Source organism: Cucurbita maxima, unplaced genomic scaffold, assembly GCF_002738345.1.
Source record: "Cucurbita maxima cultivar Rimu unplaced genomic scaffold, Cmax_1.0 Cma_Scf00078, whole genome shotgun sequence".
Taxonomy (NCBI): Eukaryota; Viridiplantae; Streptophyta; class Magnoliopsida; order Cucurbitales; family Cucurbitaceae; genus Cucurbita; species Cucurbita maxima.
Window position 1 is genome coordinate 429,871 of NW_019272094.1, and position 16,262 is coordinate 446,132.

The 16,262-nt window shown below is 35.7% G+C and overlaps 2 protein-coding genes across 3 annotated transcripts in view; both read right to left on the bottom strand.

The window, feature by feature from the left end:
• Positions 1 to 16,262, bottom strand: part of LOC111472545 (exopolygalacturonase-like) — a 373,620-nt gene extending 357,358 nt beyond the window's left edge. The window contains exons 1-5 of one of the 2 annotated variants that reach the window (XM_023118148.1): positions 16,113 to 16,262; positions 15,569 to 15,871; positions 14,945 to 15,463; positions 14,589 to 14,858; positions 7,346 to 7,351 (exon numbers count right to left, since the gene is read on the bottom strand). In XM_023118148.1, the coding sequence (XP_022973916.1) occupies positions 14,595 to 14,858; positions 14,945 to 15,463; positions 15,569 to 15,871; positions 16,113 to 16,247 (1,221 nt within the window). In that variant the 5' untranslated portion in view covers positions 16,248 to 16,262 and the 3' untranslated portion in view covers positions 7,346 to 7,351; positions 14,589 to 14,594. The remainder of the gene's footprint in view (positions 1 to 7,345; positions 7,352 to 14,588; positions 14,859 to 14,944; positions 15,464 to 15,568; positions 15,872 to 16,112) is intronic. The other variant, XM_023118147.1, reaches the window with a different exon arrangement.
• On the bottom strand, positions 11,831 to 13,945 carry LOC111472548 (F-box protein At2g02240-like). The gene is made up of 3 exons (XM_023118150.1): positions 13,521 to 13,945; positions 12,725 to 12,843; positions 11,831 to 12,575 (listed from the first exon to the last, which is right to left on the bottom strand). Exons 1-3 carry the CDS (start codon positions 13,812 to 13,814, stop codon positions 12,044 to 12,046), a joined length of 945 nt encoding a protein of 314 aa, XP_022973918.1. The 5' UTR covers positions 13,815 to 13,945; the 3' UTR covers positions 11,831 to 12,043.

A 16,262-nucleotide genomic window follows, 5' to 3' on the forward strand; every position in this document is an offset into this window, starting at 1 on the left:
TTAAAATATTTCCGCTAATTAAGATGAGCATCTTTAGAGTTATATTCTGCATTAGAAATGAGCATGAGACGTTAGTAATGACTTTGGATATGTGAAAATTTAGGGTCGTTACACATAAAGTTTTTCTAAACTTTGCCGTATAACCTATGTTATCCAATTGACATAGAAATTAAGTTCTTCTTGATATCATGAATATATTTACATCCTTTAATTTCCATTAATTTCTTGTTGGAGTTTGTAGGTTGACAGGGAGAAGAGAACATAATTTAAGTCTATCTCACGGGAGAAGAGATCCACCGATCGAGTTGGGTCAAACCCAACCCACAACCTATCTAAATCCAGCAGCTTTAGCGCCATGATCCAACCCATCAACACCCTCGGCTCAAACATCCATACCAGATGACCCAAGCTCATTACAAGACTAAGCTCACTAAACAAAGCCGTGCAACCCACAATCCAGCTCGTAGATGTCATTTGTGTTGTGCGCCGAAAGCGGAACAAATGTACTCACAACACCAAATTTACTCAAGACATACAATATTGCACACAAAACTTGATGATTTCAACCGCAGAAAGAATGGCATTATATAACCTTCTGCTAAACCTAAATATAAACTAACAAGCCTAAAAAATATTAGCAAGACCTTGAGAATAGGTCTTGGTCCTAGAGAATAGGGCTTATGACAGTGCTTAACAATCTCCACCTTGTCATAAGATTTCCAAGTTGATAGCGAATTTGGTTGCTACCACATCAACACACTACTCCTTCCTTCCGACGTTGATGAGATCCAAACAATGGCAGAACTTTTCACGAGCGATCACCTTTATCAACATATCAGCAGGGTTATCAGCAGTTCCAATTTTTAGTAAACGAATATCCCCTTTGCTAATGATTTCTCGAATAAAGTGAAAACGGACATCAATGTGTTTTGTACGAGCATGATGGACTTGATTTTTTGACAAGCAAATAGCTCTCTGGCTATCACAAAATACATCTATATGTCCCTGCAAAATACCCAAGTCATTGATCAAACCATGCATCCAAATAGCTTCTTTAAAAGCTTCCGTTACCGCCATATACTCTGCTTCAGTGGTAGACAATGCAACAGTAGACTGCAATGTTGAGCGCCAACAAACAGGTCCACCAGCCATAGTAAATAAATAACCCGTGGTAGATCGTCGCTTATCCAAGTCACTAGCATAATCAGAATCCACAAAACCAGCTACACGATTGTCAAGATTAAACATTTCTTGTTTTTGAAACTTAATACCAACATCAATAGTGCCAAGAATGTACCTAAGAATCCATTTTACAGCCTGCCAATGCTCTTTGCCAGGATTATGCATATAACGACTCACCATGCTTACTGCGTGTGAAAGATCAGGTCGAGTACACACCATAGCATACATCAACACACCAACAACATTTGTATAAGGAATGTTCTCCATATATCTTTTGTCATCGTCAGAACTTGAACACATGGAAGCACTAAGCTTGAAATGAGAAGCAAGTGGAGTACTAACAAGTTTGGTTGAATTATTCAAACTAAATCTTGACAATACCTTGCGTAGATATTGAGACTGAGTCAACCAGACTGTACCTTTTTTTCGATCTCGCTCTATCTCCATTCCAAGTATTTTCTTTGCATTGCCTAAGTCTTTCATTTCAAATGTTTTAGAAAGCTCATCTTTGAGTTTATCAATCTCCACCTGTCTCTTTGAAGCAATTAACATATCATCAGCATATAAGAGCAAGTAGATAAACGATCCATCATCGAGACATCGATAATACACACAATGGTCAAATTGACTATGAGTATACATATGCTCTACCATGAAATGATCAAACCTTTTATACATTGGCGAGGGGATTGCTTCAGCCCATACAAAGATTTCTTCAATCTGCATACTAAATGTTGCTGTCCAACTACTCGGAAACCAACTGGTTGCGTCATATATATTTCTTCTTCCAAATCTCCATGCAAAAAAGCAGTTTTTACATCGAGTTGTGCAAGCTCAAGATTAAATTGAGCAATCAAAGCCAACAAAATTCGAATCGAAGAATGTTTTACCACAGGTGAGAAAATTTCATTGTAATCAATACCTTCCTTTTGTGCGTAGCCTTTAGCCACAAGTCGAGCCTTATAACGTATACCAAAAGGGTCTTCCTTTTTTTGCAAAAACCCATTTACAACCAATTTCCTTCTTACCTTTTGGAAGTTGTACCAAATCCCAAGTTTGATTTATCTCCAATGATGCTATCTCTTGATTCACAGCCTCTTGCCAGTGTAAGCTATCCGGGCTCTGAATAGCATCTTTGTAACTGTTAGGAACTCCATCAATCAAAGAGAAAGCATATGCTATCGTATCATCAAACCTTGCAGGTTTTCGAATTACCCTTCGTGGTCTATTCTTGGCGATTGACTCAGGTTCCTCCACTCTTTCATTTACAAGGCTTTGCTCCTCAAGACTTTGCTCTTTCTGTTCTAAGACATCAAAGTTATTATTTACCTGGTCAATAGGTTCTTCAGTAGGAGCAACCACATCAGGAGAGAACACCACCTTCTCCACCTGCTTCAATGCCTCGTCATTATTTTCAATTTTCTGCAAAAACATTCCAAACTCATCGAATGTCACATCTCGACTATTAACAATCTTACTTGTTTCTGGACACCATAACCTATAGCGCTTCACACCTTTGCTAAAGCCCATAAACTTGGCTTTTTTTGCTCTAGGATCCAGCTTTGAGTCTGTCACATGATAATAAGCAGGACACCCAAACACATGCAATTTATCATAATCACTAACAGGACTACCTGACCATACCTCAAGCGGAGTTCTCCCACCGTTTCCAGAAACAGGTAAACGATTCACCAAGTGAACTGCATAACTGAGAGCCTCAGCCCAAAATGCCTTACTCATTCCTGCTTGAGACAATATGCATCGAACCTTCTCTATTAATGTCTGGTTCATTCTCTCAGCAACTCCATTTTGTTGTGGCTTACCAGGAACAGTGAAGTGTCGAACGATCCCTTCATCTCGGCATACTTTAAGGAATGGATCATAAGTATATTCTCCCCCGTTGTCTGATCTCAGCCTTTTGATTTTCCTGTCCGTCTGATTCTCTACCATTTTCTTCCACTCTAGGAAGATTTGGAGAACCTCGTTTTTGTGCCTCATGGGATACATCCAAACTCTCTTCGAGTAGTCATCAATAAAGGTGACGAACCACCTCTTTCCTCCCAATGAGACATTCTTTGTGGGACCCCATACATCAGTGTGAACATAATCCAAAATGCCCTTTGTTTGGTGTATAGCTGTACCAAACTTCACATTTTTTTGTTTGCCAAATATACAATGTTCACAGAAATCAATTCTTCCAGTTGTGGCACCCTTAAGGACTCCTTGGTTCACCAGTGTTTGAAGCGCCTTCTCACCAGCATGCCCGAGTCGCATGTGCCATAGTTTCGATATGCCTTGTTCTTTCGAACTTGCCACAGCAGCATGCCCAATTATTGTGGTTCCGTTGAGGTAGTATATGCTACCTCTTCTAGTTCCTGTAATTGCCACCAAAGCTCCACGAGCTACTTTCAAATTCCCTCCTTCCAAAATGATGCGATAACCACTCGCATCCAAAACGCCAAGTGAAATCAAATTTTTCTTCAAGTCAGGGACATACCTCACATCTTTGAGTTTTCGTATAATCCCATCAAAGATCTTGATTTGTACTGAGCCGATTCCCATTATCTTACAAGTACTATCATTTCCCATATAGACAACTCCACCATTGAACTTTTTGAAGTCCAAAAACATCTCTTTGTTGGGACACATATGATAGGAGCACCCAGAATCAAGAATCCATTCACTGGTTTGGCTGACTGATAGGGAGATTGTCAAGGCATCATCTGTATCAGTGTCGTCATCTCTAACCACATTGGACTTCGACCCCTTCTCTTTTAAGATCGAACAATCTTTTTTCCAATGGCCTTTCTGTCGACAATATGCACACTCATTTTTATCAAGTTTTCTCCAATTATCAGATCTACCTCTCGACTTTAATCGAGACTCTCCACATTCATTCTTTTTCCAATTGGAAGTCCTTCCATGAGCAGTGAGAACATTTGAGCTAGAGCTTTGATACGTCTCCTTTTCCTTCTTTCGCATCTCATTGTTTATTAAGGCATTTGAAACATCTTCAAAATCAATATTAGTGATTCCATGTAGTAGGGTCGTTACTAAAAACTCGTAGGATTCTGGCAAAGAGTTTAATAACAACAACGCCTTGTCCTCGTCATCAATCTTAACATCAAGATTGAGCAAATCAGTGATGATTTTGTTAAAATCATCCAAATGCTCAGCCATTGAGATGCCTTCCTTGTAATCAAAACGGAAGAGTTTCTTCTTCAAATAGAGTTTATTTTCCACACTCTTCTTCATATATTTCGCTTCAAGCTTGTCCCATAATTCTTTCGCCATGGTAACCTTCATAAATGGATATTTCTGATCCTTGCCAAGACAGGATCGAATAATTCCACACGCTTGCCGATTTAATTTCGTCCATTCTGCTTCTGTCATGTCTTCAGGCATTTCCTCTTGGAGAGAGACATCGAGGTCTTGCATGACCAACAAATCGCTAACTTCGCCTCGCCAAACACCAAAATTATTGGTTCCATCAAATTTCTCTACTTCGAGATTGGAACTCCACACTCTCGATCCACGTCGTGATGGTTCTGCCATTTGCAATAATTAATCTGGATGAAACTCAAAAACACAATTCTTGAAAATTGATTTTCAAGAGAATAAACACGATTGTGAGCACGTCTAATGGTCGATGAGGCCCAAGCTTTCACAATACCCCAAAATACCACAACTTGGCTCTGATACCACTTGTTGTGCGCCGAAAGCGGAACAAATGTACTCACAACACCAAATTTACTCAAGACATACAATATTGCACACAAAACTTGATGATTTCAACAGCAGAAAGAATGGCATTATATAGCCTTCTGCTAAACCTAAATATAAACTAACAAGCCTAAAAAATATTAGCAAGACCTTGAGAATAGGTCTTGGTCCTAGAGAATAGGGCTTATGACAGTGCTTAACAATTTGCTCAACGTTCGAAGTCTAGGTCCATGAGCGTGCACACAACACACAAAGCAACACAACCCATAGTTGTCAGAACCTAGGCTCAGGACGCTTGACGTGCACAACTTAGCATTTGACACATGTTTAACTTTCTCCAAGTCTACGTCAAGCGAACAACGCTCGTGCGACTCGACAATGAGCATTTGCCAAAATCAAGGATTTTGTTGTCAACAACGAGCATACACAACTTAGCATGTTAAATTTAATCTCTCTTCCTTTCAGTCTCCAAGGTTTTGTTCTTGGCAAGATATATATTTCCAAAATTTCATGATTTAAAATTTTGAAACAATCCTTACTTAGATATGAATGAAGCAATGACCTGAATTCAAAATCTAGGATTCAGTCGCATTGTCCTAACTAAGAATTAGAGCATTCTTGATGTCTTCGGTTGAATTTACATAATCATCCTCATATATAGATTTGTGATTTTTTTTCCTCTTTGGTTTTTCGTACATATTTGACAACACATTCAACAAATTCGACGTTAGCTTCTCCTTGACGATATTGAACGTCACATTTTTGGACAGCACGAATCAGATCAACGTTAAAGCCAACCAATCCTTGAACTTACAATGCTCCGTGATCATGGTATCCGACTTCACCTAGAAAGAGGCTCGCAAAGATCTTTCTAGTATAGATAATCTTCCATTTGCATCCTGCCGAAACCAAAATTAGATCTATCAAACTTCTCCATTACAATATTTGAGCTTTCTATCTTCATAGATTATGAGAATCTCACCTAACTCTAATACCAATTGTTAGGATTGCACAACAACTCACATATTCAATCTAGATGGTTCATTTTGCTATATAAAGTTATCTACTCTACATAATTATCTACCCTATATAACTTATGAAATATAACATTTTACTATACATAGTTGTTTACTATATATAACCATTTACTTTATATGTCATCTATCATATATATAGTTTTCCTATAACCATGGTGTAAGATATAAACAAGCAATAGACTACTTAACCTAACATTTCTCACAAAAAATTATGTTCAACAATATGGTATCAAAGCAAGGTTAATATAGGTTGTTAGATCTCTTGAAACTCTTAGTATATTCTGTAGTTGTAACTTTAATTGATCTTTCACGTCATAAACGGTTTTTTAAGATGGTTAGTGAGTTTCTTTGTATCTTGAGTTGACTTTGCAAGTTTTGTGTCGAAAACTAGCTTGTTTTCTATTACTGAGATACTGGCAACACAATTGGTGATCTCCAAATTGACGGAGGAATCAAGAAACTCAACAACAACAACAATTATAACATGTGGGTAACATGCATGATGTCCTATCTACAAAAACAAGACCTTTGGGAGATCGTTGGCGAAAACGAAATTACGCGGCCAGAGGAGGATGCTAATGACACCTTGTGCAAATGGAGAATTAAGACAGGCAAGACAATGTTTCCCTTAAAGACCACAGTCAAAAAAGAGATGTTGGAACACATTTGAGATGACAAAATACCGAAAGAACCATAAGACATGTTCATAATGTTTTTCTCAAAGAAGAACGATAAGAGGTTATAACTTCTGGAGAACGAGCTACTATCAATCTTACAACCCAACATGATGTTTGCTTAGTACTTCGGTATGGCCAAGTCGATCTGTTGAGATTACTGAACTAGATCCGAAATACGTCATTGAGAAGTTCGAATGAAAATGATCATCATCCATGGATTGTGACCAGAATATAGAAGCTCATTATTGATGCTCAACCATCACTTATAGAGTTTGAAAATTTGCCAACGAGCTAAGAAACCATGACTAAACAAATGAGAGACATCATGTTGAAGAGTGAAGAAGAAGCACTCCACACGAGTAAAGTTGGAGTAACCATAAGCCGCATGGATACAAAAACGGTAAGAAAACATAGCCCCAAACATAAGCCGCATGAAGCACTCTACACAAGTAAGAAAACTTCTTTGAGATTCGAATCACCCCACAAGCAAGATTAATCATATCAAACTTGAATGATTCTAAACATAAAATCTAAACTACATATAATTGTAAATAAACTTATTCTTTGGCTAAAGAAATGCTCTTTTTATTACATATTACAAGTCTATTTTACAAATATAACATACATGTCTTTATATAGTCTCAAAATGAAACTCTCCACCTTCTAGATTCAAGAGTTGTAACCTTCATAATATATCATCATAATTAGACGCTATATAAAAGTAACCTAAAAGTAAATAAGAAATCTTAAAACTTAAAATACATTAATGAAATACCATAAATCTAGTTTTCAATTATACACCATCAATTTGTAACCGTCTAAGAATAAATGAACCCTCACTTGAAGTATCTTGAAGCCTTTATAGCATAAATGAAAATTGATTCTTCTTGATTTTGCATATCAAGAGTTTTCAAGGGAAGAGATTTGAAGGCATTTGCTACAGCAAAGAAGGGTCACATATCTAATGATTTTTTTCCCAAGAAAAATAATGTCGAAAGTAATGCGGAAACCTCTAAAATGAAGATGGAGGACGAATAAGATGCAGGGATATTATGTGCCTTAGAAGAAGACGAACTAGTACTCATAGCGATGGTGGGAGTGCATATCGATTATGAGGTTGACTCGAACGTTGATTCAGGATGCTCAAACCGCATAACTGGCGATTAGAGAAAATTTTGAGACAGGAAAGAGTACAAAGGAAGTTATGTGGTACACACAGCCACAACAAAACACAGTTGTCAATTGCTCAAATCGATAATATGACAATCGTACCTAGTAATAAATATGATATTGTGTTAATACATTGTGTTTATTATGTATCGGCTGTAAAGAAGAATTTGTTGTAAGTGTCACGACTAACAACATTAGGAAACCACATCTTGTTCGGGATAAAAGATGTGAAAGTCTATGAAGATGTTAAGATAACAGGAAAGCAAATGATAGAAGAGTGAAGAGTGGAGTCTATTTACGTGCTATCTATAAAGTTTCCTATATAGACAAGGCTCAAAAGAACGAAACCATAGTTCTATGGCATGCAAGGTTAGGGCATGTTGGCTACCACAAGTGAAGGTGTTTATTGATAAATTCATGCACAAAGGTCTACTTCAACTTGAAGTTAAAATAGATGTTGTTTGCATTGGATGTTAGTATGATAAAACCTATCAATTACCAAACAAAGAGTCAAAGTTCAGAGCTAAGAAACCGTTAGAGTTAATTTGCTCTAATTTTTTCGGTCTAGTGAAACAAATATCAATCAATGGTATATGGTACATGGTGACACCTTAAATATGTGTGGATTTTATCTATGAAAGAAAATTCTAACCCATTCTCAAAATTTAAATAATTCAAGACGACGATTGAAGGAGAAGTAAGAATGAAGATTCGTTGCCAACACTCAGACAATGACAGGGAATACACAACAAATGAGTTCGATCAATACTTACATAAGTGTGGAATACGTCATATGTTAAATGTGTCAAAATGATGCAAAAAATGGTGTAGTAAAAAGAAAGAGTCGACATCATGTAGAAATCTATCAAAGTATGTTATATGTGACGAATGTTTCAAGAACATTTTGGGTTGAAACTATGCGATATGTTGCCCAAGTGATCAACAAGCTTCTCCAGCTAAAGATAAGTTTCATCTCACTATTTGAGACACTATAAGACATAAACCTATGATTAGCTACTTTTGAGTATTTGGTTGCGTTAATAGAAGACAGATGATCAACTTGCATGAAAAATGAGGACTAGTGTTGTGGGGAGTGTTAAAAAACAATCACTAACCCAATAGGGTTAAGCATAATTGTATGAGTGGGTTGTTTATGTATTTTAGGGGAAAAAAAAAACTTACATATTTTAAGGTATTTTAGGAATAAATATTTAAATACTTAAATAATTTTTTTGTCATTTAATGTAAATATCTCTACCCAACTAAATTTTTTATCTCAAATAATTTCAAGGAAAGCCAGTGGCTTGTGTGAGTGACTTGTAAACTATTACTCACTGATGTTGATAAAGAGTCGTAAAATCAATACAGAGGTGACCTCCAATTCGAACAAAATTAGATAGGTAGTACTTCCCTACACATGATCCACGCTTACTAGTGTGAGTCCCTAGACAGTTCAAACCCCTCAAGACCCATCATAATCGAGCTAGTTGTCCGTAATCGGACGTTCAGAGGCTAGCAAACCCTTGAACATCATGCAAGACATGTCATCATCATCATTATCATCATGGTGTACGCATCCGTACTCATCATCATAAGTGGAGAAGTAACCCGACGTATATGAACACACAATATGCATGAGATCCCTATATTTTTCATCTTTAAATCATTCTTATGACACAAACCTATAAATCATTCATACATGACCCTAGGTAATATGCATCCATGGGCCTTCATTTGTTCATCATCATTAAAATGAATTAGAGTTGTTTTAGAAAATTTGTCGTCATGCATCATGGAATATCATCATATTAAGTCATCTCATCATCATGCATCTTACATCATCATGCTATCATGTCATTATATCGTGTCATCATCTCATATCATCATATAACATCACCACATTATCATATAACATAAAACATAAATGACACGTGCAAGGGCCATTGGACACCTGTCGTCATACATATGACAAGTTTTCCAACCAAATCGATACTAAGACCACTTGGTTGGCCTTAGCCAAAGTTCTATCTACCTCCAAATTTACTTGCTTTCGTTCTTCGAATTTATTCTAACTTGTGTCAAGGCTTGACCTATTTTGAATGTTCACCTAATTGCCTCAGTAAAATCGAATTCTATGTTTCCATTGTTTCTAAATTGTGTTGGTAGTAAAACTTAAATTAAAAAATATGTTAATATTATTTTCATGCAACCTTAATCCTACCATCTAAATATTATTTCTAAATATCTTTTTTTATAATATTATTTTTATACAAACCATTAAAATCAAAACAGTATAAGTGTCTTCCAATCATCTTTTTCTCTGGAACAGTATGAGATTAACATATAAAATAATTATGTTAATAATAATCTAAATACTTTATAGTATATGGATATAGTTAAGTATCCGATAGTACACACTTTGTAACTGACTCAATTTTATACTTACTCGTTATATAGAATATTTCCATTCACAAAATATTTAATTTTATTTTTTATAAATTTGTTAATTAAGAATATTAATCTTGAGCGAGTTATGTGTTAGCTTTTTGACATTTAATATAAATTAATTAATTAACTGATGTTTTGATGATAACAAACATGTTTTTAATTACTAATAATTTTAGTGTTTTGAAGTGTTCATAGGGTAAAGGTTTGAATTATGATTCCAACGCCTTTTGAATAACTTAAATTAGGACTAAAACGAAGAAATTATAGCTGAAACAAGATGAAGTAGAAAATAGACGTGATAACGTGTCAACTAAGTTGACATTATGGATAATCAAAGTATATAATCGAACTATGACACGTGAAGTTTTGGAAGAGTAACCATTATCGGTAGTTTTAGTTGTTTCTAAACTAAAATAATTATATGTAATATTATATTTGAAAATTAAAAATAAACAAATAAATTTAAACTTATGATACTTGATTAATCTTAAAATTAATATTATTTTAAACATAAAAGAAAAGAAATTTAAATTTATGGTATTATTATTATTATTTAAAAAAGAGGAAAGAAATTCAAACTATGACCATTGGTCATTAATATCATCATCATATTATTATTGCTTAATAATAAAATAAAATAAAAGGAAAAGGAAAATTATCGAATTAAGCAAACATTTTTGTCACTCCCTTTCCGATTTAAACACATTTTACCCATTTGATTTTAAAATAATTAGTGTGATTTCTAAATATTTTTATAATGGTGTGTTATTTTAAATTTAATTATTTTTTTAGACTTAACATGACTTTTAATAGATCTAAAAAGTTTAATAATTAGAAAAATTGAATTTTTTTTTTTTTTTTTTTTTTTTCCCTAAAACTTTATTCACCCCATCTAGAGTTATCATATCGATTCAATATTATGAACTCCTGTCCGGTTTTGCCTTTAGTTTACATGAGTGAGAATAACTTTTATAATCAATTTAAATATGTATGCCATTTTAGGAACAAAATATGGAGCTCGGAACCTAATGTTATGAGATAAAATTTACTCTTTCTCATATATGTTAAGTAGATGAGTAATTTATTGAAGTGCTAATTTTGGGATCGAGGCAATGAGCCCCATCCTATCACAGGTACAAGAGACTTAGTTTATGGTTGGATCATAAAAAAAACTTGTTCAATCCAAAAATCAATGATGCATAAGGTGAAAGACATAATTATAGGAATAGAACAAACTTTTAACTCAACTATAAATGGAGTGTCTTGTGAATAAAAAGTGATTAGTTAAAGAGTTCAATCAATTAGGTTAATAGTTCTTTTATGGTTCGGAGAAAATTAGTATTTAACCTATTAAATACAAGAAGAGAAATATATATTTAATTTAAATGGTTTAAATTAATATTAATATTAAAAATATTAAAACAAATAATGTATATTAAACAATTCAAATTGATTAAATATATATCCAGATATTTTATATATTTACATACAATGTATATATTAATATATAAGGAAAGATTCTCCTCGGATTGGGTTGCCAAAAAAATGAAATCATAAAAAAAAAAGAAAAAGTTACATCTCCAATGGTTCATATTTACAAGTGTAAAACCCAATCATATGCTTATAACACAGAAGAAGATCACATCAGATCAAAGACTAAAAATCCTTCAAAATCTGTTGGTCAAAAGATAGGCTTTCAAGAATTTACACATGGTAATGATTTGCCTCAACTTGAATTCTCACTATGAAGTACTTACTATCTAAGTAAATAAAACAACCAAACAACCCTTTTTTCTTCTTATATAATTAGGCTATCAAGGCTTTTGGCCTGATTTCAACTCCCTGGATAAGCAGACCTCCCTTCCAATACCCACCCTTGACCTCCGACACGCTCATCTCGAGCTCCCCATCCACCCCGTTGTGGAAGAATTCACCAAGCTGAACCTCCAACCACCCATCCTCCCTCTGCTTGGGGACACCGTGACCACAGTCCTCAGCAGGGGCGTCGTTCCTGGTAATTTCACGGGGCACAGCTACTTGTGTGTCGATGATGCGGCGTCTGCCAAGGTTGAAGAGACCGGAGCCCCTAAGCAAAGTCGGGTGGCGCTGTCGCCATTCTCTATCTACAACATCTAAATACACACTTTGCTTGGGAGTTTCTGTCCCAACAAGGCCAACAGTGACTTCGACCGGGTGGTGTTGGAAGCCATAGTTGGAGGTTGTGGGCTTGAACACCAAATAGGCTGCATATAATGTGCATGGAGACAGCATCTGTGTCTCTATCTTGCCCCTGATCTCAAGCCAACACACACTCACCAGCTCTGCTAGCTCCCCAAACCTGTTTTGTTACAACAATTCATCATCAAATACTGCCTCAACATCACCATTACAAATCCTCAGAATTCTCTAAGATATACTAAAAAGTGGTACAAAATTAGCTAATTTATGTGGGGAAGTAGAAGAATGGTTATTAAGAAAGAGTTATACCTTGCTCCAGGAGGAGAAGTCCACCTCCAATACCTAGGAGCATCACCCCAAACAATGAAAAGCTCTCTTGGAGAGATCATGTAGCATTTTTTGCCCGTCTTTTTATCCAGTGAAAAGCTCTGAAGAAATCAATCAGATATAAGAACAGCCAACATTAGAGATTTGCTCATTATTATTGTCAAGAACAAAAAGAAGAGAACAACAACAAAAACATCAATCACAGTTCCACATCATGATTTTCAAAACTAAAACATCTATTTATTGTTGAGTTGTTGGGAGGGAGTCCCACATTAGAAGGAATATCATTTGAGAGTAGTGATTCATAACATTTATACCCGCAACAAGCAGACAAACCAAGTATCTTTCTATTTTTCTTTATTTTTTTTTTCATAAAAGACAGAACAAAACTCTCATAGGAATCAGCGTCGGAAATCTCAGGAACATGGGCGTGAGAGTTCCAATGCAACAATTCGAAGAAAAAAAAAAAAATCAAATCAAAGGTGATGCCGCTACAGTTTTACACCTGCATGTATCTATCGTTTTGGACTATCGTTCCAATCTCATGGCAGAAAAGTTTGAGAAAAATTGTAAAAGATACAGAAAATTTTGACACTGCAGTTGAAAGATTAGGTAGACTCATAGCTGCATCCAGAGATATTTTTATCAAATCTATACATTTTAGGGTTATTAGTAAGCTAACTGCATACTTTTGATCGCCGAATTAAGAACAATAAGAAACCAAAAAGTGCCTTCAGAAATTAGGGTGGGAAAATGAAGGATAGCGGTGAAATTTTACCTTGGCGCCGCAGTGGATTAGTACAGGGAAGCGGCAGAGGTGAAGATAGAGCTCCTTCTTGGAAGCAAAAGGAGGAAAAATGTGGGAAAGGGCGTCGGAAATTTCAGCGCCGTACTCTAGCGGGAGAAAGCGCTCCCAGATGTCGTCGGCGTCGGCGGCGGATCGAAAAGTGGAGGAGACGGAAGCGAAGCGGCAAACGTCCTGAGGAGAAGTGAAGGAGAGTATGTGAGCGATGCAGCCCTCAGGAAGAGCGGAGAAGCCGACCGCGGCGGCGGTAGGCCTGGGCTTTGCCATGGGTGATGTGCGTTTGAAAGGGAATTTGAGAGGAGGATTTATAAAGAAGGAGAAAGGGGAAAGGAAGGACGGTAGCTTTGCGGTTAAGCTTGGAGTATGCGCTCAACAGCTCCTCTCCTTCTCTTACTTACAGTCGGTTCTCCCCCCTCTTTATTTTATATCACAATAAAATATATACTAAATTAATAAAAATACTCATAAATTATTTTTTATTTTTATTTTTTATTTTTTTAAAATTTAATTTTAGATAAAAATCAAAATTCCTACAATTAAGAATTTTATTTAATATTATTCTATATTACTTGAAACAATGTTTATATTATTTTTCATTTATGATGCATTAAAATAAATGAAAAGACATTTTTGACAACCACACTAGAATACAATAAAGGCCTCTCAACTCTGTAACTCCACATCATCGAGACTTCTCGGGTCGATCTTCATCCTCTAAACTCGTGATCTTCTCATCCTTCAGAAGCAATGTACGTTTTAGTTGCACCTGACCAATCCTAAATTTTCAGTATTACCGTTTGAAGTTCCTTTGAAAAGCATTTGTTCCACCATAAATCAACCTATCAAATTATTCAATTCAATTTTAAATAATTTTAAATAAAATCTCTAATTTAACAATTATGTCATATACTTGGTAGACTTTATTTATAGTAGAAAAATAGAATCTTTAAGTATTATTAATCCTAAAGGTAAACAATACAATTATTGAAATGGTAGGAAGAATGGTTTGGAACATTTGTCGGCATTAAAAGATCATTCAATGATTATTCAATCAGTTGACGGAGTGGTCTCAGGTGGCGCTGGTTTAGCACAGATGGGAGGGTTTTGCTTTCCAGAAATGGTCGGTTTCACATTTGCACACTCGGACACAATTGGCCCTTCTTTACCACTATAAGTGAGGTCAATATCAGCAATTTCCACATCCTCGCATGGATGACTTTTACTGCAAACAAGTTTGACTGCAACTGGAGTAGAAGATGTGCCCCTAATGTTCTTGAAACTAACTTTGCTAATCTTAATTGTTGATGGAACCTAGATGTTCAAAATAAAGATTAATTAATACTTGTGTTCAAAAGATAATAAGTTGGAAACCAACGAGGTTCGATTTTAATACATACCTTTCGATTGCATTGATTCCATGGACAATATTCTTGATCTATGATGATGGGGTTAGCAACATTATCCATTTCAATATCTTCAAAATGCATGTCAGAGGCTGGGTATGAGACGGCAGAATCTGGCCATGATTTGATCCTGACACCATTTGTAGTACCGATTAATTTGCATTTCTTCACTGTAACTCCTACCACTTCTTTTTCAGTTTTATACTTGCCCAAGCTGCCTATGCTAATGCCATGTCCCGGTCCGCAAGTAACATCACTAATGGTTATTTTTCTGTTAGTGTATCCCACCGATATACAATCATCTCCCGTTGCGATTACGGTGTTGAGAATGTAAACGTCTTCTGAATCACCCAAGTGAATTCCATCGGTGTTGGGACTATGCTCTGGTGCAGTAATTTTCAAGTGATCGAAGGTAAGATTCTTGCCGGCCAAAACATTGATATGAAAATTCTTGCTATCCAATGAAGTTATGTCCTTCACTATCGAATTTGTGATGAAATTGAACTTCAAATTCTGCTCATTCCAAACAAACAAAGAAAAAACACTCGCTTGTTAAAGCATATAATGCTAACCCAAATTATGAGTTCTTTTTATAATTAAAGTAGTACGAGCATTTACCATGGGAAGCTTTTTGCATTCTTTCTTCAGGTGGCAATCATTCTTTTCCCAACCAGCTTTTCCTTGGCCATCGAAAACTCCAGTACCAGACAATGTCAAATGATCGACGTATTCCATAACAAGCAACCCATCTCCTTCCGTGTCGGTAGGAGAAGCTTGTAATGTTCCTTCAACTAGAAGCTCAATAGGACTTTTACATGGACCTTTGAGCCTGGATTCTCCTAATTGATAAGTTCCTTTTGGAACCAATACTTTACTTGGAGTAGCCGACGCACATGCTTCCTTCCATGCATCTGCTAAAGCCTGTGAATTCAACCATTTCGTTTGAGAAAAATATTTTGTACAAAATGAAATTTTGGTTTATCAACTTAAACAAATGTACCCAGTGAAATTTTTGGTTCATCAACTTAAACAAATGTACCCAATGAAATTTTTGGTTCATCAGCTTAAACAAATGTACCCAATGAACTTTTTGGTTCATCAACTTAAACAAATGTACCCAATGAAATTTTTGGTTCATCAACTTAAACAAATGTACACGTACTTGAGTAACATCAGCATTAGGTTTGGCACCAAATGTCGTAATATCAAAAACACCGCTAGTAGCATCAACGGTAGCATTAGACACCAACAATAGCAACAGTGGTATTAATGCCATAAACTTTGATATCAATCCCATCTTTTCTAGTTCTCT